Raw genomic sequence first — 26,238 nt, forward strand, 5'->3', positions numbered from 1 at the left:
AGGATAAGAAGGAAGAGGGGGAGAACCATGTCTGCCACCTTGTGCTCCTTGCAGGAAAGGTGGGATATAAATGTAATAACAAATAAATCACAGTTTATAGGTATGTTATGCAAAATGACAAAACTAAAAATCAAGGACTTTGACAAAGACCAACAAGTAGGAGATCTACAGTTTTGTTAAATCCTTTTGTTCTGAAAATAACGGTTATTAATGGGACAGGAAATTATACATTTATCTATCTGCAAAAAGTTTTGGTAAGCATGGGATCCATCACACTGCAGTTTGCTTTGCCGCAAACAGGTGGTGCTGCAAACTACAGCATGGCAACTCTAAGGAGCCATGTGGGGGTGACAGCAAGCAAGTAAGGACAGCCAGTGGGCAACAGCATGCGGGGTGGCAGATCAAGTGATGAGTGAGCAAGCAATGGCTGGCGGTGGCCTGCACCAGCCATGGTTCATGAGAGGCCATGTGGTGGCAAGGAGGAAGTAAATAGGGTGAGTGAGACTGGGCAGAGGAAAGGACAGTGAGCAGGCAGCAGCATGGGGGGTGGCAGCTCAGGCAGTGAGCAAGCAGGTGGTAGCTGGTGGCAGCCTGTGCAACCCGCAATTCATGGGATGCCCTTTGGTGGATGGAGGGTGGGCAGCCCAGACAGGCAGAGAGTGTGTGACAGCAGCAGCGGGTAGCAGCCTACAGAAGCCATGGAGTGACAAGCGGAGGCAGTTCCTCAGTGGCAGGACAGCAGGACCATTGCTGCAGAGCTTCTCAGGCCTGTGCTGAGGAAAGGTGCTTTGTTGAACTGGGGAAGGGAGGGGGGGAGGTTCCTTGGTGGCATGGTTGTGGGGAGTACCTTGATGGCCTGGGGGGATGTGCAGGGGGTGCCTTGGCAGCCTGGAGGGGTGGAGGGGGTGCCTTGACAGCCTGGGGGAATGGAGAGCGGGTGCCTTAGCAACTTGGAGCAAAGAGTAGGGGGTGCCTTGATGACATGTTAGGGGGAGGCGTTGGGGACCTGGAGGATGGATTGACACACAAAGTATGCAGGAGCAGAGCCTCGTGGGTGTATGTGCATGTGCGCACACGTGTGTGTGTGTATCTAAGATTTTTATTCCTCATTTCTTGCTCATTGAATTCTCTAAGGAAAGTAACACCAAAAAGCCACAAGTGCAAAATAACAATATTAATATAAAAAGCAACCAACAGATGATTTCTAAGGACAAAAATTCAATATATAAACCAGCTTTGGGCTGCAATCCTATACAAATGTACCTGGGAGTAAGTCCCTTTGCACCTAATAGGCTTTACATCAGAGTAGACATGCATAGGACTGAACTGTCAGCCAGTTTTTTAAAAGGCCTGCTTTCCTCTGCCACAGCAAAAATTGCTTTCTCCTTCTGTAAAGAAGTCTAAGAACCTGCTTAGTTGGTCTTCCTATAATTTCTTCCCTATCTTTTGTGCATTCATTTCATTTAGGGACACACCATCACAGGTGGCTGCATTATGCGATTGAGAGGAGATGGTAAGGGTTGATTGATGATCTGCTTTCAGCTACATAACATACACAAAAATGATTAGGCAGGAAAAGGAGAGGAACTTGGTCTCCTCCATGAACCAACTAGACAACCACATGGGAGCCTGCCTCCAATTTTGATAAACTATAATAATCCCATGTCAATTTTCACTACTTTCATTATTGTTACCTTGCTCAGGCATATGAGAGTTATAATCTACGTTACATGCCATTCTGCCCCATTACATAAGGAAAGGAGCGCAAGGAGAATCCTTCTTGATCAGTCCAAAGTCCCATCTAGATCAGTATCCTGTTCTCACAGTGACCATCTAGTTGTTTTTGGGAAACCCATGTTAGGAATAAAATTATTCCCGACCCCAAAAAGTTGCCCAGGGTTGTCAGGAGTGGTTTAAAGGAACCTACATTTCTGTCAGATGTTGCAAAGATTTCTGGAACCCAGAGAAATACAACTCAAAGTTCAGTAATTGTCTGTGTGTCTGCTTTACTTTTGGTATCTGGCTGGAACATTAACAGGTAAAAAGAAGCATACTAGGCTTCTAGCTCACCCTTCTGAGGGGAGGGGAGGGGGTATTTTAAATTTGTTCCTAACACCCACAAGCAGGACATGAGCACAACAACACTGTCTCCACTTGTAGTCCCCTGCAACTGGTATTCGGAGAAGGCAGTTCCTAGTTTATGAGAGAATGTAGAGCTTTCAACAACCAACTTCTCCTTATCATGTTTCTAATCAGCACCATACTGCTTGCTTCATCTTTTGAGATGAAATTATTCATAATATTCAACTTTACACCAGACAGCACAAAGCACTCTCATTAAAAAATACTTTCCTTCTACTTTCACTTTAGTTTGTTAGGTAGCACCTTTGAACATATAACAACTTTTGGACGCCCTTGGAATAAATAATTTGAGGCGCTTTGCTTAAGGAGTTATGTCAAAAGGGAGAGTCCTGATACTGAGGCTATATTCTATATTGGTTTTATGTGTTTTGACTGGCCATATTTTAAATGATGTTGGTGTTGATATTTATGACACTGTGAGCTGCCTTGGATGGCTAAGCCCCAAAAGGAGGCATATAAACATTTTTATAAATGAATAAACTCCTGCGATAAAATGATTTCACGTTCAAATGAAAATTGCAGTTGCATTTAAACTTTAGATGTAATGGCAAAGGACTGTATATAATGTATATAGTTCAACAAGCTAAATTTTGGTCATCAGAATTAAATAATATGGAGCTTTCAGTAGCCATACCACAATGGCCACAAATTACCCAGATTCACTGGCTCCTGAAGGAAGTGGAACAATTCAGTTCTTGCTTTTTCAAACGAGCACAGCAGCAACAGCAGATTTTGGGGGATGGGGCTGCTCAAATGTTGTCCTATTATTTGCTTCTTTACTTTTTAGTTATTGTCACTGGCTCTGTGATGCCAGGGAGAAAGGGCAGAGATAAGAGGAGAAAAGATCACCAAGCAGCTGGTACACTATGCTGAGCAGAGGAAGGACTGGAAACATCAAAAAAGTAACAAAAAGCTATTGGAGTTTTAGTGAAAGATACTAGAAGAATGGGCAAGGAACCACACAGGGGCTGGTTTTTACACTGAATCAAACCATTATTATATTTGTACAATTACTTATGCCTGATCAGCAAGGCAACCTTGCATTGGGGGAATGTTTGCCCTTTTCTGTACCCAGTTCAGTTGCTCACAAGGTACTACAGTGATTAATTCCATGTCAGCACATAACAGATGATGGCAAAGCTATGGCATCTTTGTTGGCGAACAACAAATCCTTCTGAATGACACATTAGTTTCATCATTTGGGTGGAATAAATGCACACTGGGAACGCCTCTGACCCAAGCATTCATTGGAATGTCTGAAGAGAGCAGCCATGCATACATTTGTACTAGTTGCTTTGAAATAACAGCGAGAAAGGGATGTTGTCCTCATGTCCTGTTTTGGAGCTTTCCAAAGGTATCTGGTAGGCCACTCTGGGAAATAGGATGCTAGACTAGATGGGCCTTCGGTCTGATCCAGAAGTGATGTTATGCTCTCACACATGCATAGGCTCCCTTGAAACAGTCAAACAAATGAATACATATTGGGAGTAGAGCCTGCTGCTCCAATACTACTTCTCCCCACCCCACATGCATTCATTCTACCCAGATCAAATGTCTGTAAATTACCTCCGTTACCAAAAATCCCAGGATAATTAACTAAGAAAAATATTTAAGAAAAGTATCTTCTTTAAATGTTTCCTTCATGTTTCCTTATTCACTGCAAGCAAGCATGGAACATTTCTCCCAGTAAAGAAGAATAGTCAAGATCTGCTGATAAATATCTCCAGAACTTTATAGCTTACATTTGGCAGATAAACAATCCAGCAGATTTTTTTAAAATCAATGTTGTAAAAGTATTACAGACTTTTAAGTTATACAATCTACATTTTAAATTGGCAGCCAATAGTGCACTTTTGATGGAGACACTGGGATAACCTAGTCGTCTCAATGTATTATTTTTATGATTTCCCACAGCTTTCTAAGGTAAATTCATGGCACTCTTTTAAGAAAGGATGAAAAACCATCACACAGTGTGTTACCCAAGAAATAAATGGAAGAAGTTGTTTTAGAATCAGAAATTTCATGAATTCTGATTCATGATTTTTTATGAGTAAACAGATATGGATCACTAGTCACAAGCAGTACACTATAATAACTTCACCCTTAATAAGCATTTTGGATTCATTGTACAGAATAATAGAAGATCAAATTCACTGCATTCCTACTTCTTATCTTTTGAAAAAAAATGTATGTATCTGTAATGGGATTTAATGTTAGATTTTAAATGTTATACTATTTATTACTTACAGTCTAACCACATGGAGTTCTCTATGTGCCTATCTTTTAGGCAGCATAAGTTGATCAGGCTGCTTGGGCTGGGCATTTCATATACAATCTATCAGAAAGAAACAGTTTTGCAGACATATGTTTTTCAAAAGTTCTGGTGGGACAGAACCACAGGGGGGACTTACATGAGATCCTCCTCATATTTGGAGCCCTCCCCCAGGCCACGATCCACCCAAAATCTCCACCAACCAAAAGGCAAGCGCAGTACGGTAAAAACATTTCCATGGTGGCCTACAGGGAGCGCTTACTCCCCGGGAGGCCTGTTCGTGGGACACTTCCTGGCTGGCTCGTGCAGTCATCCGGGCTGGCAGCTCCGAAGCAGGAGGAGGGGGATCCCACAGGGCTTTCTGCTGGCTCCTCCTCTGCCTGCTCCCCGTCATTTGGATTCCTCTGCCCATGTGTGACAATTTTTGTAACCATTAATTCAAGGATTACACATTCTGCTTAATTAATGTTTCATTAACTTAAACTAAGCTCAATTCACACTTTCATCTTAGTGGTAAATGATGACATAAATCAGTGTTTTAAAGAATTTTTAAAGAAGTGATATACTCTGTACTCTTCACACGGCTTGCTAGGAAGATAAAAGCCAAATATTTTTTTGTAGCCAATAGCAGGAATTACACTATCTGAGATACCACTAACTCAGGGTGCTTCCAGACTCTCTATTTTCAGGTGGGATTAAATCACAAACTGGCAAATTCATATTGTGCAATATTGACTGGGAAGTCTTGAGCAACAAACCTGCTTCCCCAAAAGATTAGACTTTTTGCAATAATGAAAGGGATAGGAAAATGCACTGGAAAGTGTGGAATAACACTAGCTTTGACACAATTTCATCTAACTTCCCCACAAACATATCAGAATGAATGTTCATTAAATAAACAATCCTGTCTAATCTCCCTACAATGAAATAATGCTCAACAAACAAATCATAATGCTCAATAAGCAAATCATTCTACCCTCAGTGGCAGAACACAATCTTTGTAGGTAAAAAATCACAGATTCAGCCTCTAGCACCACCGCTAAAGTCTCCATGGTAGCAAAGCTAGGAAAGACCATGGTATTTGGGCATAGAAATGGGTGGGATGAACAAGAAGCAGACAGTGGAGTTTGGTCCATTAGACTGAATGGATCACTGCCTCACCAATCTCAGTCTGCCTTCAACCAGCTCCCACCTGCTTGCCTTCTTACTTACAACCAGCCTAGGGGGTGGCACTGCCTGTTAGCTTCATCTTTCTTTGTCTCCATGTAGCCCTTGTAGAACTCAGCAAGGATGTAGACAAAACTAGAATTAGTTGGCTCTTCCTATCATTGGCTCTAACTCCACCCACTGTTGGTCTCCCTGCCTTCCACCTTTCAGTCCACTATGCTCCTATTCCCTGTGCTTCTTCATCTTGTCCACAATAAGTTTTAAAGTAATAATAATTCCCTCCAAGAGAAGTCATTCCGCTTTTTATACAAGGCTGGCTCCTGTAAAATCCTCTCACAGTCGGGAATACAGGTACTGTTCCTTTTCCACATGCTGAGGTCACAGTTGCCATTGTGATGAAATGAGCTATTGTCATCTATTAGAAAACACATACTGAAATGAAAACAAATGCACTGCAAGGATGTCATTATATTGGCCCCAGAATATGGGAAGCATAACATGTGGATCAAACAATATTGTTTACTAAGTTGTGCCAAACTTTGGAGCTTTACAGGACACAGAAGAATCTAGAACGTTCACCATTACTGCTTCCAAATGAAAGACTATTCAGTTGATAATTAAGCCAAGTGAAATAGCTTTCAAATTGCTTAATTATGCTTGTCTTGCCTACAGCAGGTATTAGTCTATTACTTGGCCCACCTTTTCCCACAAGCATAGAACCTGACCCTGTCTCATAGCTTGGAGACAAAAAGTGCATAGCACAGTGTGAAATGAAAGAAGTAGCATTGCTACAGCAAAAAAGTATAGTAACTCCTCTATCCATCCTCATTTCCTAATCTAAGAGTTCCACTCCTGCCTCATCAGCCCCTTCACAAGGTGGGACCACTCCGTCTGCACAGTAGGGATAGAAGAATCTGTAATATTGGCTTTCTCAGTTTCCAATTTTTCCTATCGTAAATCCAACTCTCCATATTTCTCCAGCGATTTGTGATTTTTTAAAATCCTCATGAAAATTCTTCAGCATTTTAGTGCACATTTCTCTTAATAAACACATTTTGTATGCTTTTTTTAACTAATATACAATTTTTTGCAATTTCTCCTAATATGGTGCATTTTTGTATGTTAGTTCCACTAATATATTTATTTTTATGCACACTTTTACCCAATACATGCATTTTGTAAACATTGCTTGGTTGGAGAATTGCATTGCTAAATTTAGATATGTGCAGATTTCAAAGGATAGCTGTGTTTCAGTTCTCATATTGCTTCGGAAAATGCGGATTTGATAGATTCAGCTTTAAATGCGAACTGAATCAAATTTCCCATATTTGTTGCATTGCTAGTCTCATGAAAACCCTATTCATAGGGTCGCCATAAGTCAGAATCAACTTGAAGGCAGTACATTTACTTTTTTACTTTTGCAAAATACACACAGGCAGTTAGATCCTTAGAATTCTGCTTTTGTAAGGGAGGAGATGCCTGAGCAATGCACCAGTACCTCCAGCATAAAAACAAAAGGATAAAGCTGTCTGTGAACACAGGCTTGTAAACAGAGCTTGGAAAAGTAACTTTTTTGAACTACAACTCCCATCAGCCCCAGCCAGCATGTGCTGGCTGGGGCTGATGGGAGTTGTAGTTCAAAAAAGTAACTTTTCCAAGCTCTGCTTGTAAATGTACAAAATGTAAATAAGAATGGTGTCATGGACAGTTTATTTTATAACTGGAAATACTATAAAAATTTATTTGCTGATTACATGTATATTCTGTGTTTTCTCTACTTGCATCAAGGCAGACTATATGGAAGAGAGAGGGAATGTGTGGCTCTCCAGATGCTTCTGGAATACATCTCCAATCATTCCTGATGATGGGCCATGCTGGCTGGGGCTGATGAGAGCTGGAGTCCAAGAACATCTGGAGGGCCACAGGTCCCCCACTCTGCCACAGAGTCTACCTTGATGTATGTGGAAGAATATATGGGATTCCCAGCTGTTCCCCCACCATCTAGGCACTGGTTTGACTTTAACCTCCTTAGATTTAGTAAGGTTGTTGTACGATATGCCTTCCCACCATGTCCTGGGAGGTGATGTAATGTTCATTATGAAGATTCATATTTAAGTTAAGAGGAGCCATCCAGGCAGAAGGAGGTACTGAGGCAATGAGTGTGAGGAAAAAGAACTTTATTTGTATGTGAGCCAACTGAAAGATGACAGCTCACTATCAGTTATCAGTTGAAAACACGTAAAACAAATGTATCAAATAAATAAAGAGGATAGTATATCTTTTAGCAACAATATAGAATAGTCTACTTTGGCTGTAAAGGAAAATTGGAGACCTCTAGCTACTAATTAGTAGAGAACTCTTGTCTCACTATCCACCCACAAAGTACAAAACACTAGCATTTGACACATGATATATGTAAGGCTTCGTGGCAGCAGCTAATGACCTTTAAGAGATCAAGCTGTGTTGCTGAAATGGCAAGCAGAGGAAGACATATTTTAAATAAAATATAAATTATAGAGAATGCAAAAAATGCCATGATACTTCATCATATGGCTTCAAGAAAAAGCTGGATAAATGTAGGAAATGTTCTAAATGTAGAATTGTGGGTGGCCCATTAGGGTCAGGAAGAAGTTCCCAGCACCTTCACCTGTGTTCTGGGGATTACTTCATAGATGTTGAAGGGACCAAAGGACAAAACCCAGTCTTATGCTATGACACCAAACTACCTCCACAGAGAATCACATAAACCAGGCTCCAGTGTGCCAACAAGCAGAAATCTATCATACAATGGTTGCCATTAAGCAAATAGTTATAGGTAAGAATGTAAGAAAAGCCCTGCTGGATTAGACCCAAGGGCCATCTGTTTCAGCATCCTGTTTCTACACCGGCCAACTAGATGCCTATGGAAAGCCTGCAAGCCTGGACTTGAGAGCAATAGCACTCTCCCCAGCAACTGATATTCAGATGATATTGCCTCTGATATTGGAACTAATACATACATCATAACTAATGACAAATTCATGGAGGAAAAGTGTAATTCTCCTTTAAAGTCATCCAAGTTGGTGGCCATAATTACATATTATGAATGATAGCAAATTCCATAGCTTTAGCAGGTGCTAAGTGAAGAAGCACTCCTTTTTGTCGGTCCTGAATTTCTGACCGTTTACCTCCACTGAATGGCCCCAGGTTTCAGTATTATGAGAAAAGGAGAAAAACTTCTCTCTATCTACTTTCTCCCCATCAGGGAAGAGATTCAAGCAAGTCAGCCCTTTGGTGCTATTTGCCCTGCAGGCATCTTACAGCAGTGGGCTTGATCTCTTGCCCACCATCCGGTGCATCACAGATTACCACAATATAGACAGCAGGACATTTGTTGAATGGATGGAGGAATTTGTATCTCAGTAAAAATTTCTTTGAGAAGACTTACTAGGCTGGGTTTTGCTTAATGCTAAGGCTCAAGGTAGACATTTTTCCAGGTCAGACTGGAGTTTTTCTGGGGGGTTTCTACTTTCTGATTTCCATATTGTGCACATTTGGGACAGTGATTTCCTTTTATTCTGTTTAAAGATGATAAGCTGAGTTGGGGGAAAGGTGATATTTGGATTGGGCATTGGACCTGGAGATACTTAGCATTTATATAGCTTTTGAGTGTTCAAACCACATATATTATTTTTTGCAATCCTTGCAAAAAAGCAAAAGTGAGGCAAGTCAGTATTTTAATCATATTGCTAGTGAAGAGGGAGAACTGAGACTGAGAAAACTGTGACTTGCCTAAGGGCATCTAACTATGACATTAAATTTGAGACAATAACTTTCTAGCCCACAGCATAAGCATGTTTACTCAGAAGTAAGCCCTAAGCATGTTTACGCAGAAGTGCCCTGAGTTCAATTAAAATTTCACTGGAATTATTCTATCAAATGGCCGTGTAGCTTCTGCTATATTCCACTGCTATTTGGTAGAACAATTCCAGTGTTCCAGTTGTTTTTTTAATAATAATAATAATAATAATAATAAAAAAATTTATTTGTTAGTCGCCTATCTGTCTGAATTAACGGACACTCTAGGCGACTTACAGCAGCATGATAAAATACAATACACAATTCAAACACATTCATCAATTAAACTAACATCAAAAACATCAATTAATACAACAGAAACTAATCCACCTCGAAGTTCCTGTAGGCCTGCCTGAATAGCCAGGTCTTTAAAGCTCGGCGAAAACTCTTCTTCATTCAAGGCCTCACAATATGATCCATCTGACTAGATTGCTATGGCAATGAATTTAAAAAAAAATACTTGCCTCTTAGCTGAGCTTTGTGGACAGGGTAGCTATAAGATACATTATGATGCACTGTGTAGTTAAGTCCAAGCTTCTTCATTGTAGGCATTCCCACACTGTAGCAGAAGACTTGCCAAAACTACAAGTATTTATCATCACTTTCACTTACTCCTTCTCACAAACATGCTTATATAATACATATTTCGTTTTATTGCTGTAAACCACTCTATTAAATGAGACATGACAACAGGAGTTCTGTAATCAGTCTCCCACTGTTTGTTTAATTAATAGCAGTCACTGAGGGGGGGTGTGATCCAAAGGTGAGTTAACTCTATAGCCCATCTCACCTTCCTGATGAAAAATGTTTTGCCCCATGGGGCAAATAGCAGTTGGGGGAGATGATGATGGTCATGAAAGCAGACTGGGGGAAAACATTTGGGGGGAAATAGAACAAAATGGTACAATATGTAGGAAGAACAAAGAAGAAGCTTTAGCTATGTCAAGGCTAAAAACTTATTAATTTGCAAATTGCATTAACTAGTTCATAGACTGGTTAAACATTCCTTTTTTCTCCAATATGGACATTTGAGGAAGATTGTTCCAATACATCAATATCATTAGCTGAGATAAATTAAAGTGTAATATAAGTCTGGCTAAATCACCCTTTGCCTTTGTGACGGATGATTTTAAATTTAACAAATAAATGTCTGCAGGGGAGGGAGAGAAGGGCAATGTTTAAAGATTTACAGTGCAATCCAAGACATGTCTACTCAGAAATCAGTTCCATTGGGTTCAACTGGACTTATTCCCAGGTAAATGTGCAAGGGATTGCAGCCCTAGAGGCTCAGTAGTCCACAACAGAGGACTGACTTAAAAATAGAAAGAAGGGAGAATGTGTTTCAAGTTAAAATATTTAAGAGAGGATAGCCTGGGGAGAAAGTGGTAAACGGTAGTGACCAACATAACATTTGTAAGCTTCTTTATATAATATTCACTAATAGGCAAAAAAACCCTTGCGGTTTAAGAATGTACCTATAGCCCACAGATATTTCTATCAAACTTTAAAAAGCAGGGAAATTGGACAGCTATAGTGAATGCACCAGAGGAGCAGGAGACCTGACCTCCTCTCTGAGATATTGGACTGCTGTACAAATTTGTCAAAATGTAAACACAATTTGGGTTGGTCTTTCACAGTCCAATCCACTTGCTGTGTAGCTTGGAAGAATTTGGTAACATGTGCCTCTGAGCATATGGAAAGTGGTGGCAACACCTGCACTCAGCCCAAATAATAGAAAGAAGACTTGTGCTGTGCTGATCTTGTTTTAGCAGGGAGGAAGCAACATTATTAAGACAGTTGATATAGTTCAGATGGTCACTTTAAATATGTCTGATTTACTTTGCAATTTTAGTGAAGTTTCCTATAGAAAATCATTTTCTTTTGTTTCTATTTCTGTGAATATGTGAAGTACAGCAACACCTTGCAAAATTTCTCATCAGTTCTCCTGATGGGCCAGGTTTCCAACTGGCATTTGAGGCAACTCCTCTCTCTTGCACTTGGAAACCAGTTACCCTTGATGTTAGAGGCCAAACTCACCCAGGGTACAGATGGCCCTTCCTTGGCCTCACTGCAGCACTCTGGTTCCTCAAATCCAAATGGAACCTGACCCTTAAGATTGAAGTCTGCTGGTCCTCCTCCGATGAGGAATCTCTCAGTGAGGACTCCCCCAGCTAAGACCTGACGTTTACTCACATGTAAAGTGCCATTTTGAAAAACTATTGCCAGCTAATGAAACTTTGGGAAATTATCTTCAAAATGATATAGAACATGTTAATTATATATGAAAATGAAAAATGGGTCTGTAGGTTGACATTTTCATAAATCATTAACCTAAACCTTCTCCCCAGCATCAGAACCTTAATCAGATTCTCCCCCCACTTCTGTGGCTATTGTTAAAGATTTAAAAAACAATGGAAAATGCCATTATGGTCTTCCAATGCTACATCTAGTTTGGTCCTAAATTGCCTCTTTACTAACAACTTTTCATATTTATTTCCATCTCTAGATACCTTTATCTATGAACGTGTCGACGTTTCTCGCGTATGACCAGCCTACAATAAGCTACTGTGGTGTACACCATGAACTGCTCGCTCATAAGCCCTATGAATCTAATGCACAGGAAGAAACAATGGAGACACACTTAGAGACTGATCTGGATCTGAGCACAATCACAACAGCAGCACGGAATCAGTGATACACTCAGCTGGCTTATATGGCCTGAAATATAGCCAAGAGTTGCCACCATTTTTTTCCACATGTAGGATTAAATGAAGCTTTCTTCAGTAATGGATTCCAAAATTCTTGTTCAGTTAAAAAGTTACACATTCGGATTCAGATTGTTTCATGTCTACAATTTGTAATTAGCTAAGTTGTGCAGTATTTTTTGACTTTAAAAACAGAGTATGATCCTTAAAATAAATCTTTTTTCAAAACTCATCCTACCTACCTGTAAAAAAACTGTACAGCTCTAATGTATTTTTTCATATTGTAAAGTTTCAATATACTGAGATGTACTGGAATGTACAGGATCATGATCTAATTACATCTTACTTTTCAAATTTCAGTTTCTAAAATTTTAAATTAACAAAAGTTATATCTTGTGTTATATTCAGAGTTTCTGTTTTATAGAAACTCTTTTGTTATTGCTTTTGTGCCCAGAAGAAAACCCCCTTTACTCCTAAATTCTGTGCTGTGCAAAATGTGCACAACTTTTATCACACTGACTTGTGCCAGAAATAATCCATTAACCAAATGGAAGGATGGATTGTACAAGCTTACATAAACAGGCCTTTTTTTTCCTATTAAAAAATTCAAAGAATTGTTTTAACAGTTCTCAGAATTAACTGTTGCCTTGAATTACAGCCTGGTTTCTAAAGCAATGAATTGTAACGATAAAGAGGGATATTTTATTAGCACATCTGTGAATGAATGACTCATTGTCTTATTCCTTCATGTAGTACCGCATCAAAAACAGAAGAATGTACCACAGACAAAAAGCGCATTGAAGACAAAGGCAGTAACCACAGCAACAAAGTTACATTCATTTGAAAAAAAGCAGTTAATGGCTGGCTGGGATGTAGTTTTATTTAGTCTCAGTGTAATACAAGATAATGCAACTGAGTAGCCATCACAATTAGATGTATTTTAATTCTCCAAGTATTCAGTCAGTACAAGCACCAGCAATGCGCTCTGTGAAGATCTTTTGGGGTGGTTTTATCCTGAATATAATAATCAGCCAATGTGCAAATTCCCAGGTTTAAAAAAAAAATGTTTTGGCATGGACTCTAAAGAGGCCTAAATGTTGCCTTTTCTAAATGCAATTGGGACATAACAAAGTATAGATGATGGATAAAATCTAGAGCCAAGTCACACAAATTCTTCTGGGGGATTTTCTATTCATGTTGCCTTATTTGAAGGGTCATCTCAGACTGAATGAAAAGGTACTGAAGTAATCCTCCAAACATTCCATCATGGGAACAGATTGAAGAGAGTTCATTATACAGCAGAGTTCATTGGAAATATAAATTAATATGAAAGAGAATGGTGTTTATCTTAAATAAAATAAAGTTATTTTATTAAGAAAGTACATGTGGATAGGAAAGCCTAATAATCTACACTACCCGACTTCAAAGGTAGGGAGAGAGAGAATTGTGGGAAGAAGGAGGAGGAACTAGAATTGATGATAGCCCTGAGAATATCAGTCTAAGAGGCATGCTTAAACTTGAAGAAAGTAACAAGGAGAGAATTCAAGCAGGGGCCCTTTCCACTGACTAACTATATCTATTGCCCCTAATGGTCAATAGATTCAAAGCACACAGCAAGACAATGCATTTATTGAAGTGAAACTTCCAACACAGATCCTCATTTGGCACAGCATTCTAAGGGCTGGTTCACACACTCACCTAACTAGCGCCCCTTCCCACGTGGTGGAGGCACTTGCACATTTGCATCTTTGTACATATACTGCAATGTGTAATCTGGGTGCCCCATGCATAAGCTCATTTGCATGTAGCTCTAATTGCATCATTTTTACCACCCCACTCCCCTGGGTGGGAAAGATTATATTAATTCAGATTACATATAGATGGGCCCTATGCATGCAGAACTTGCATTATCACTTTACCCAACAAGTTTGGTAAGGGGCACTTTTACACACACCCCTCAACCATGCCGTGAGAGTCTTTTCCTGAGCTAATGCGTGAACCACCCCTCAGCTGAGAACTGTGATCATGACTGACTACTGACTACAGGTTACAGCTACATTACCTCCATTTTCAAGCAAAAAGTTGACAGAAAGACCCCCCCCCCAATGAGAGAATCTCCTCCAGTCCCAGCTATTTCCGTTTATTTACTTGATAGGAGAGATGTACCAGATCTCAAATCCTCAATTCAAAACTGTACTTTAGATTTTTTTTTCTTATGAAAAACTAAAATATTTGCAGGTAATTTAAAAGTAAATAAATATTTTGACCAAAATTTAGAAAGTAAGAAATAGTTTATGGTATGGCAGAGCAAATTATGGAGGGAGACTTCTAAATAAAACTTAAATAGTATTTAAAATATCTAATATCTAAATATATTGGTCATACACTTCATTTGTTCATGCAGAACCCACTGATTACCACCCAATGGTTGATTTTGAGAATGAACTCATATTTCATACGTCAGCTGTAAATTTTCAAGAATATTAATAATACTGGACTGTTGCAACAGATGTTACAGTACAATTACTTTACAACCATGGAAGGGGATAAATATTCAGGAATACCTGGGTTAGAACAAAACGTTTCATACAGTAGTAACAACTCTCTTCTTTTTTATATATAAAGAGAAATTATTTAACCACAAATCTATTTTTTTCACTATTTTCCCAAATATTTACAGTAACTTCATCAATAAAAATTAAAGTGAATTCCAACATTTGTATAAAGCAACAATTATTGGGGGGAAAATACCTTCAGAATATTGTTAAAAAGAAATATGGGAATACAAAATGTCAAAAAAGAGTACATTGTATTATTTATTTAGCATCCAACATTTTGTAACATATTTTGCATAAATTATTTACTATTCAAAATATTTTATTTGTCATTTTTAAAATTCATCCTAACTTTCATAAGCTTTTCAGTTTCTGATTTCTTTACTGTATTCACATCATGATTCTTACACTTCTGACAGTCACTTAATAATCTAGGCCAGGGCCAGGAGGTATGAAAATGGCTTTAGCTACTTAAGGCACAGTCCAGCTGCTATGTACACCAGGCCGAGGTGCATTGGATATGGTGGATCTCCAGCTGAGTTGACTGGGTCTTGGCTCAGCCGGGCTACACCAGCCTAGGTAGCTCTCAACCTGGCTCAACCAGAAATCCTCCAGAGAAGCCCAACCTGGCAGAAGGCCTGAAAAAAGGGTGTCCCTGGGGGTAGAGGCCAAGGGGGAAGTTACACTGCATCAAGATACCATTAGGCTCCCTCCCACAACCGTCCATCCAGGCAGTTGATACGCTAGGAAAAGGGGTGGTGAAAGGAAACATGTGCTTTGTTTCCTTCTGCCGCACCCTTCCAGTGCAGCCAGCATCTTCCCCTCCCAGAAGCGCCTTCTGCCGGCACCACTCCGGCTGGCCCACAACAAGATGGATTGCTCTGTTATAGTGGATCATAAAAAGAAGAGAAAAAAGAACCTATGCAGCGCCTGAAGAAAGAACATTTTCAGACTTTGACTACTTTATGTAGATACTTTAAGTATGGAATTGATTTTTCTGATTGTTATAGAAGGGGAAACCTTCATTTTCTCCAAATGATGAGTCTGGTAACAAAATACGAGTTCAATAACAAATCATTGTATTATTAAAGTCTTTTCTTAATGTCGGCTCATGAAGATCACTCCATATGTTACTACTGCAGGACAGTAGGTAGACACTGAACACATTAGTGTCTGGATGACCTATGACTATGAGGGGGGTTTGCTGGCATGATTAAAAGTGCTGCATCTACAGGTATGTGGACCTATCAGAAGGAAAGGTGTCCACATTCAACATTTTGGAAGCTACCATGCTGCACTTCAAACATAACATATGAAGTCATAAACACTGTGATGAAATGCAGTTTTGCAACTCTCTCTTCTCAACACAGGGAAAATACAAAATGTCTGCCTTCATCATCACACAACACCAGAGGAACAAAAGGAGAAGCAGAAATCATGCATGCACACACCACCCTTTCTGTTATGCATATGGAGAGTAACTCAGTGGTCTGAGCTGAGTGTGCCAGTGTGTGTGTATTTACCTACGAAGGAGGATTTTACCCTGCATTTAAATCACTGGGACTTAAGACTTAGTAAAATAAGAAAAAGCTATGTTATAGAAATATACAGTAGATAGGAAAGGCATACTTAGTTCTAACTGTGTTGAAGGTGCAGTGCCGAGGCTTGGGTATTGCCCTCATAGTTCAGGAGAGAGAACCAAGGCAGAGATTTTTCCTCTCACCTCGGACGAAGGAAGAAGACAAAGAAAGGAGGAGCAGGTCAGCTTTCCTGAGCGTATCAGTTTACAACTGAAGGAAGTTAGGTAGAAAAGAGCACAAGTAAAGGTAGGCAAGCCTAGCCAGCTGGAGGATCCTAACTCTATCTTCCTTCTAGAATACAAACAAAAGAACCCAAAAAGGAGTTGCTCTTGCCTTACTTCCAACACTTTCACTACTTTTGCCAACATTAAAAGTGGATGTAAAAGGGATGCATAAGCAGAAAAGTCATTAGAAAGATAAATCCTTGGCCTCGAGAAAATGTACAAACAAATGCATCAGCAATCTTTAATGAATGCTTGACACATGGGAAGAAACACTTTTCTCTCTCTCTCTTTTTATTATTAAAAAGAAAAGAAAGAGAACATGCAAACATAAAAATAAAAGAATAAAACTCTTGAGGACTTTTAATGCTGCTCTTCATCAAAAGCATGGTCAACTTCCCCACTACATCTCCTGCTCCTAGCCATAACACATTGGCTGGGTAGAATTAAAAAACTGAAAGAAATAAAAAGTAATCTCATTGTAGAGGAATGAGAAAAATGTAATATTTCTTCATCACATCACTTTGCATTTAAATTATCATAACAAAACATAGCATATATATTTTATTATTTAAACAACTAATTGGATCCAGAAAATCTGAAATGGTGTTCTGCTTATAGAATCTGGATTTTCGTCCCCTCCTCCTGTCACCACTTTCCACTCACATGGCACCTCTAGAACCAACACTGTACAGGCAGTTAAAACATTTAAAACAATTCCATACAAATTCAGCAAGTTAGTCATAACTAAATCCCATTGAAATCAAAATAAGACATGAGTTTATGTTTGTGGATTCAGACTTGGGTGTTTTAAAAAAAGTTGTTTCGTTTAGGAAGGTTCAACATATGGCCCACAGAACATAAATATGACAGTCCATCTCCAAGAGCAATATATGATTAAGAAAACCAATAGGATATTTCCTTGGGCTCAACACAAAGACTAGAGGACTAGAGAGAGGGCTTTTTCAATTGTGGCCCCCACCCTGTGGAACTCCCTCCCAAATGATCTCTGCCATGCCCCTTCTATGATGAGTTTCCACCGGGCCTTGAAGACCTGGCTCTTCAGGCAGGCTTTTGGGGTGGGCTAGATTTTATCTTCATTGTTTTTAGATTTTCAATGTCTAGGTATTGTATGCCTATGTTGTACGTTGCCCAGAGTGGCTGGACAGCCAGCCAGATGGGCGACTAATAAGTTCTATAAATAAATAAATAAAATAAATAGGTAATTACACAGCCTGACAGTGCACTGAAAAGGCAGTGCTGGCTGCTTGCTCAGATACAAGGCTTGGTTTTCAATTGCCCTGAAAGAAACTCTGGCGTGTCAGATTCTGCTCCCATTTGTCCTTCCATCTTTTCATAGCTGTAAAGTTGTCTGCCATAAACTACAAAGATGATGATGGACAGCAGCTGTCATTGCAGCAGGCATACACAAGAATGTTTGGGACCCACATAAGCTTTGCAAACAGGAAGTGAAATGAAGAAGCACAAGCGAAGAAGAAATATGCAGGGGTAAAAATGTTTCATGGAGTGATAGAGAAGGCTAGGAAAAAACTGTCCAACCTATATATATGTGAACAGTCCCAGTCTCATCTGATCTCGGAAGCTAAGCAGGGTCAGGCCTGATTAGTACTTGGATGGGAGACCACTTGGGAATACTGAGTGCTGTAGGCTTAGAGGAAGGCAATGATAAATCGCCTCTGAATACCTCTTACCATGAAAACTATGAATATATCCAAAAAAGATTCATAGGGTCGCCATAAGTCAAAATTGACTCGAAGGTATATAACAACATATATTATAGAATTCCACAGACAAATCTGCACAGAAAAAAAGGAGAAAAGAGACAAAGTTGAATTAACTCTAAAAAGAAACACTTCCATAACAGCAAGGAAAATTGATGGAGAAGAAAAAAGTAAAATAAACAGAGCCTGTACTTTCTTGAAACCAGTATCAACACCAATGAGGCAAGTTGAAAAGAAGACCAGTTCCCTTAGCTCCTTTATATAAGAGCACATATTCCCAAGACTGAGATTCATGGGGGTTGAGAGAGAGAAAAGTTCCTCTGTGGCACTGTTATGACATATAATATTCCCTCATATCAATCCAAACATAATGCTTTTCAACTAAAGCAATTCACACTTGACAACGCAAATCACCAAATGCAAATTACATATCATGTGATGAACGTGTATGAATAATCCCTTAAAAGAAGACCCAGAAAGTGAGGCCAGTTGGCAGTTGGCTGGGGCTGTCAGCAACTACCATACAATGAGAGAGAAGCTAATTGAAGGAGAATCAACTGAAGCTATATGCTGCTGGATATCTCTAGTATAAGTATGCATAGCCTCCCTTATGCTAGGGATAGGCAAGATCATGTATTTCCAGAATGTGACAAGTTCAGATGTCTTCACCCATCAGCATGTTTTGTCCTATTTTCATATTAAACAGTGCTGTTTCCAAAATCTGCACAAAATTGTCATTTAAATAATTCCCTTTAAACTTGTTTTATCTCAAAATATGCATTTTGCTTTAGCCAAGAACTTCATCGGAACATTGGTGAGATTGAAAGTCAGTGGATAATCCAACATTTCAATCCACACATTAGTCTGAGAAGTACAGATCTAGTCTTCTTAATAAAGAAGATTGAATTCCTCAATCACCTCTGCACTCTTCCACGCCTAATGTTGTTTTAACCCAAAGCAGACTCAAAGTGCTAAACAATTGTGGGAATGGACTGATTGTTCATTTCCCTTCCTTCCTTCCTTCCTTCCTTCCTTCCTTCCTTCCTTCCTTCCTTCCTTCCTTCCTTCCTTCCTTCCTTCCCTTCTCCCTCTCTCTCTCTCTCTCTCTCTCTCTCTCTCTCTCTCACACACACACACACACACACACACACTCCTGCTTTTGTTTCCATGGTGGAAAATATACAGGTAGACACACCTTTTCTATCACAAGAGAAAAGTTGCTTGGAAAGGCAAGTTTTGAGAGGGAAGGAAAGTGAAAAGTTTAACTCAGGGGTTCCCAAACTGTGGTCTGCGGACCATCAGTGGTCCATGACCTTTATTGAGGTGGTCTGCGGCATGTCTACATTAAATATTCATATTGATTTTTAATTGTATTTGGATTGCTTCTTTTATTTCTTACATTGTATTTTATTGTATTACATTTTGAGTTCTATGGAATACAAATTGATACAATAAAATACAATAGAAAATTAGAACTAGAAGAAGCAATCAAAACACAATTAAAAATCACACAGTAGTACAGTGCATTACAATTGCTGCAACAGGCAGAAAAATCCTTAAGTGGTCTGCCAAAGCCATCACCAGTTTTCAAGTGGTCTGTTGGAGAGAAAAAAACAGGAACCACTGGTTTAAGCAGCTCCTCATCACCATTACCACTACCACCACCACCACGTCTCTGCTAAAGGATGCTTTTGTTTTGTTTTGTTTTTTAAAAAGTAGGTGAGACTGTGTGCCATATCTGATTTGGACTTCCCTACCAGAAATCCGAGCTACCAGAATTGTTGTTCCTTCCTTGAGCAGGGGCAGATTTGCCTCACCCCCTCTGTCTGGGAAGAGACCCAAGTTGGTCTCTCTTTGGGAGGGGGTTGGTATGCCACGTGGGCAGAACTGCCCAGTAAGAGGGTGAGAGCCAGCCCAGTACATAGGGCTGCTCTGCCCCCTCCTCTCCCTCTTTTTCGCAGCTGCAGCTCCCTCCATCTCTCTACCTTGTGTGCTTTGGCTAGTCTCTGGGGCTTAGGAATTTTGAGGGGTCCCTGAATGGCTCTTGGGGTTCTCTTTTTTTGTTGCCGGCTTCACACTGTAGGGCATAATTGATTCGGTCCATTTGATGTGTTTGGCATCCAGTATGAGCAGGTAAGGGAAAGACCTCATTTGACAGCCACTCTGAAGTATTTGTGGCTTGTGGGGGCACTCTAGAATCATCACCCACAGCCTGAGACTTAGGGATTGCCCCTTGGGGCTTGCATGCGCACCTTGATGAACACTGGACAGTGGGGTCCAGGTGTGCATGTCGGGTTCAGGCACCCAAGGCTCACTTGCCAAGGACAGAAAAGCTTCTCCCAGCCCTTGACTGGGGAGCCAAGCATGCAGTTGTTACATACCCAGGGTGTTGTGGGATGCTTCCCTCATAGATACCCATTTAACTCCACTTGACTGCACAACATATTGGCTCCTTATTGCCGATCTTCCCATTGTTACATTTAAATAAATATAGCATATAGCTGCACTTATATAGACACATATTATGTGTTTAATCTTCTTTCACGGTTGTGTAGGCAAAGAGCCTGAATATTACTGAAACTGGGTGGGAGACTGCCTGAGAATCGCCACCACCCCAAGCAACTTGGAAAATAAATAAATAAATGGCTTCCATCCTGAGCCTGTTTAACAAAAAGAAAAAAAAGAAAAGGAGAATTTTAGAAATCAATTCAACTAAGTGTTTGGAATCCAAAATCAAGCAAATATCTGAATCTCCTACAAGGGAGGGGGCTGAGTGGGAACCTCTGGCTGTGGGCACACTAGTCGCTTCAAAAGCAGCAAGAATTGTTTTTCTGGCTGCATTTTGAAGTGACACTGCCACACCTCCCTTCCCCACTCCTGCCTTCAGACCTTTCAGGACCGACCACAGCAAAGTGTTAGACCAATCTCTGCCTCTGCCTGAGCCTTCAGCAAAGGGTTTCCATTGGCCATACTTGGAAGGGATCAATTTACTAATCAGTTGCGAAACCTCCCTGAGACTGAATTTTTAAAAATGCACTGAAGCTGATCCAACAAGGTTTTACTAGTGCCATATGCCCGTTTTGAGAAAAGAGAGATAGAGATGCACTGGAACCGGCACCAAAGTAAGTGTGTCTCTACCCTCTCTGTTGAACTTAGTGGCTGTCAGAAAGCAAAGACTGAGGGGTCACTCGCTGCATAGTCCAGCAACTGTGAACCAGCAGTTAAGAACTCAAGCCTGTGTTTGCGTGTGTAAGGGATGGGGGAAAGTATGAAGGCATGGAGGGAAAAAGGTTTCTAGGGTTGTTTATTGATGGGGGCTATTTAGTAGTGTAGTGGCAAATTCAGAAGTGCAGAATCCCTTCATGATAGTCACAGCCATACCTCCTACCCTTCCCTTCCTATTTTGCTGCTGGGTTGAGATTGAGATCCTTGTTAATGCCTTCACCCACAACAGATATTCCTAAGAGCCAATGAGCATGAAGGAGGAGGTGTGTTAGCTACTGAGAAGAGTCTTCTCAGTGGCTGACTTACCACCTTTCACTCTGATTGGCTCCAATAAGCAGGAAAGGATAAGGAAGCATGACAGAATATTCTCTCCCCTTTCATGCTGATTGGCTCATAGGATGCTGGAGTCATAGAAACCCTGCTGGGACCCTGCTCCTAAAAAAGTAAAGGGTCTAAAACCCTCTTAGACCCTGGACGACTACACCCCTGGGGCTATTTACATATTTACTTATGAATGCAGTAAATTATCAGATATGGATTCAGTGTATGCTTTCCATGGCAAAGTCACACTGCTACACCTAAGAATCGAAGTAGATATGTAAAATGTCTTTTACATTGAACATACTTTGATTTTACTTTAAAATAACTATGTTGCGGGAGGGGGGAGTTCAGGGGTTGGGACTGAAGCATGCATGGGGTGTAACCCATTGTCCTTGCACTGATGTCCTAGTGAAAAATCATCCCTTCGATGGCAGCTTTGCTCCTGGAGAAATAAAGATTAACTCCTCTACATACAAATACAGTCCATTTTCTCTCCATGGCTCTTCTTTTTAAAGTAAACATGCATTTAACATCATCTAGATTGGCCCCAAGAGGTTGTGGACGGAGACCCACTGGCCTCATCTCTTTAATAAACCTTGGGATAAAGCTTTAGTGTGGCATTCTAGAGCTCCCATCAGCTGCTTTACATGTATTCATGAAAGTATGGGATTATGTAAAATAATGAAAGTCTTAATGATGAAGTCTTTACTGGGCTTCAATCAGAAGTAATAAGGGAGCACATTTATTCAACAAGGAACTATAATTTTTACATCACACTCATTATTTCTTCATCAATCAATGGGGATGGCTAGTTCATTTCTTATGCTTCTCCACTGCTAATGCTTCAAATTCTGCAAATGCTGCTTTTGGTTATATATGCCACATTTTGAATGAAATATTTTGAATTTTTAGGGCAATTACCACAGTAATACCTATGGTACATTTAGGCCACAATCTAATTTAAGAGTTAAAAATGCATTTAGCCTCTTGAAATCCATTGGTGGAAATATGTTTAGTTCTGTGATGGATTGTGACCATGGAAAAACTTGCCTTTTTGATTGTCTGTTCTTTATTGGCACTGAGAATGTCTAGCACTAGCCAACCAGAGATTTCTTTATTAAGCTTCATTCACAGGTCACAGAGGGAATACCTGTTTTTTTCCTGAAAGGATTCAATTATTGATAATTCTTTTTTACATCTTAGATATCTGCAATAAAAACATATCCAACAGGGTCCATTGTATCAAACATATGCAATGGATGGCTCATGCAGATAAGTGGATTCTTCTGGGTATGTACACTTTGGAAAAGAGGGCAGTTTGGAAAAGAAAACAGTAAGATAAAAGAAGAGTAGTCACCCTCTTAACAATGAAGGTATATTGGATGGAAAAATCAGATGTTTTTTTTTTTTAAGTTCTCATTAGGGCTGACTTAAATCACACACACACACACACGCACCCTTTGCAGCACTGTTTTCAGTAAATAAAATTAACACTTGAACACTCCTTTTGACTATTCTTCAGAGGACCCTGTGAACAGAGACAATGTGTTCACCTGTCCAACCTTGGCAGTGGTGATAGCTCACCAGGTGGAGGCTGCTCTTTCCCCAACACCAATTCAGAGTGAGGGCAATGTTTCCTGTTATTACTCAAAATCTGCTTTGTGATGTAAAGAGCTGCAAAATCAAATGAGCTATGTGCCATTATCACAAAGCCAATTCATAGGAAAGGACTCATTTCCTTCAGTGTGTATGGGAGGATGGGACAGCAGGTGGTATGTGATCCCAAATTTGATGGGATCCCACTCCCAGCCAATTAAAGAATAGGACAAAAAGGAAAATGACAATAATGATGCCATTTTTACAGCAAGCAACTGCTGAAAGGAACAGTGAACAGGTATAAAGAAAGCAAAACATTGGAGGGCACATTTTGCCTCACCCAGCTCTCTTTAGCACTGAAAATATCCAATGAAGAACATTCAGCTCACCCTTAGTCATAACTAATGTTGTCATGCCTAGCACTAACCTGGTATGAGACACGGAGTCCTCAAGAGATGAACCCAACACCCCCACAGGTCAAGAACCTTGAAAAGCAGGCAGGGTTTCCTGGAACCAGTGCTGAGGATTCCCTTAAGGGGCCAACCGGGACCTGCTGAAGAACCCCTGGAGTTGTCAGAGAAGGAGGTGACCCCCCCCTTTCCTCAAGAATGTCGGTGCAAAAAGGTCTGGGTCCAGGCCAGAGAGTGACAACATAGCATGCATCTACAGAGTTAGCAATCGCTGAAACTCCTTTGCTACCAGCAGCTGTAGTTAGTGTGTGGTGTAGGAGACCAAAGTACATAAGGTCTCCCTCTTGAACCTTTCAGTAGCTGGAAACTACCAATTTTTATAAGCATATTTTTATTTTTGAAAATAAATTATTTAGTACCTCGACATAGCAGCACACAAAACCTCCTGTTCTTTACAGATCAAACTGTTTGATCCATCCTTAAAGCCATTTCTTGTTATTAAATTTCACCCACAATATTTCTAAGTTTAAACTCAGTAGATAGCGTAGAATAGAATAACTAGGTCAGTGCCTATTTTCTCCCCTCTAACTAATTATAGAATATGATTTATTTTAATTAGAAGGTTTCAGAATAAATCAACATTAACACCAGCAGAGTTCATCAAGATGTTATTTTAATGAATATCAAAGGAATTAGTGTACTTTGATGCTTACCACTGGAACTCTGAGAAGAAATTTCAAGTAAACTGAAGGTGCAGTGAATACAACTGAAAATTTCCACATGACACAGATCTTAAGTCTACTCTATCAACCTCAATTTGGTTCCCAGATGTTGCTGGACTACAGTTCCCATAATTCCTGACCATTGGCAATGCTGACTGGGGCTGATAGGAGTTGTAGTCCAGCAACATCTGGGGCCCCAAAGGTTGGGAAAGGGTGCTTAGATGGTTAACTACAACATAGATCATGCTACCTGGTGGTAAATGACATGCAACACTGATTTCATTATAACTAAGGCCTATTATCTCAAAGGCTTAATGAATGCATAATGGTGGACATTTCTAATAGAGAAATCCAAATGGTGGGAAGCTGGTGGAGGGGGGAGCTGGCACAATAGGAGCTGGTGGAAAGTTCCACGGCATCCATTTCCTGATTGAGAGCCACGGTCCAGCTGAGTGCCAACTTCTGTCTGGAGCTGCATGCATTAGCGAGATAGAAGAAGCTGGCTCCCACAAATCATCCTCCTGGGGCGTAAGTGCTCCCCATTGATGGCCATTACAATTTTTTACTGTGCCGGCCTTTTGGCTGGTGGAGTTTCCAGATAGATGGGGACCCAGGTTCCCAGGTTGGGCCTGGTGGACGGAGGGCCAGAGGAAGCCTGCAGAAGCCCCGAAAATGGGGTGTTCTGGGGCATGGTGGGGCAGAGCCGCAATCGGGGACTTACGCACAATCCTCCTTGCATTCCAATCACAATCACTACAAAAGGGATTAATGGTGTTTAGTTGTACCATGTATGTGATTTTCAAAGCATTAATTATGCCATGCCTATGTAATAGAGATGAAAGTCACCATGCTATGAGACTATTCTAGAAAAAAATGCTCAGTTCCTAGTTTTTAACAGAAACCAAAATCACTATTAAAGGACCTGGATCACTGACCAATTTATTCTTGTGCCAACTGAGATACAAGCAAATGATTCTAAAAACCTCTCCAACAGAAACTTTGACAGTGCAGTCCCTTAATGCATCTTAGTCCCTCATACAAAGGGCCTATCAATGTGTTACCATTGCATTATCCTTGGGACAGATTAAGCTTTTGATCACTAGTTGCCTGTCTATACTATACTATACTATACTATACTATACTATACTATACTATACTATACTATACTATTAAGTGATGGCACTGCTGATAACATTATTTCACAGTCAGAGTCATTAATAATAAATCATATGTCACCTCAGCACTATATACTTCAACCTTTCACTGCCTTAATGCTAAAGTATATCATAAATGAGGCATGAAAACCTATTATATGAAACACTCACAAGGAATAGATTTTGTTGTCTTCTTTGTATCAATAGAAATAATGAACTGATCTATTTCACCACTAATGATAATTGTAGGCCTCCAAGTGTCTCTTTAGTGTATTTTGCGTTAGACTGAGACCATAAATAAACAAACAAAATTCTCCCAGTTCCCAACAAACCCAAAATTCAAATTATAGCTTCTCTTTCCAGAAAAAGAAATAAAAACCTGTTCCTTTAAAGAACAAAATCTGAATGCAAGAATGGAATGGGAAGCAATTAGCTTTTTCTCAGTTATAAGCATTACACTTTGACAGCTTCCTTTCTTTGCCAAAGATCTCATTGGCATAAGTGAGAAAGCCAAGCAAGATACTTATTCAGATAGATTTGACACAAAAAGCAAATCCTGTTCCCAGACTTTCACTTCACCTAGTCCAAA

At 40.0% G+C, this 26,238-nt stretch overlaps 2 protein-coding genes across 5 annotated transcripts in view; one reads left to right on the forward strand and one right to left on the reverse strand.

The window, feature by feature from the left end:
- LRRTM3 (leucine rich repeat transmembrane neuronal 3) overlaps positions 1-12,113 on the forward strand; it is a 191,284-nt gene extending 179,171 nt beyond the window's left edge. The window contains exon 3 of the mRNA XM_061635149.1: positions 11,925-12,113. Coding sequence (XP_061491133.1) covers positions 11,925-12,113 — 189 coding nt within the window. The remainder of the gene's footprint in view (positions 1-11,924) is intronic.
- CTNNA3 (catenin alpha 3) overlaps positions 1-26,238 on the reverse strand; it is a 1,138,512-nt gene that overhangs the window by 830,588 nt on the left and 281,686 nt on the right. The window lies entirely within an intron of this gene.

The sequence above is a fragment of the Rhineura floridana genome, chromosome 7, assembly GCF_030035675.1.
Source record: "Rhineura floridana isolate rRhiFlo1 chromosome 7, rRhiFlo1.hap2, whole genome shotgun sequence".
Classification (NCBI taxonomy): Eukaryota; Metazoa; Chordata; class Lepidosauria; order Squamata; family Rhineuridae; genus Rhineura; species Rhineura floridana.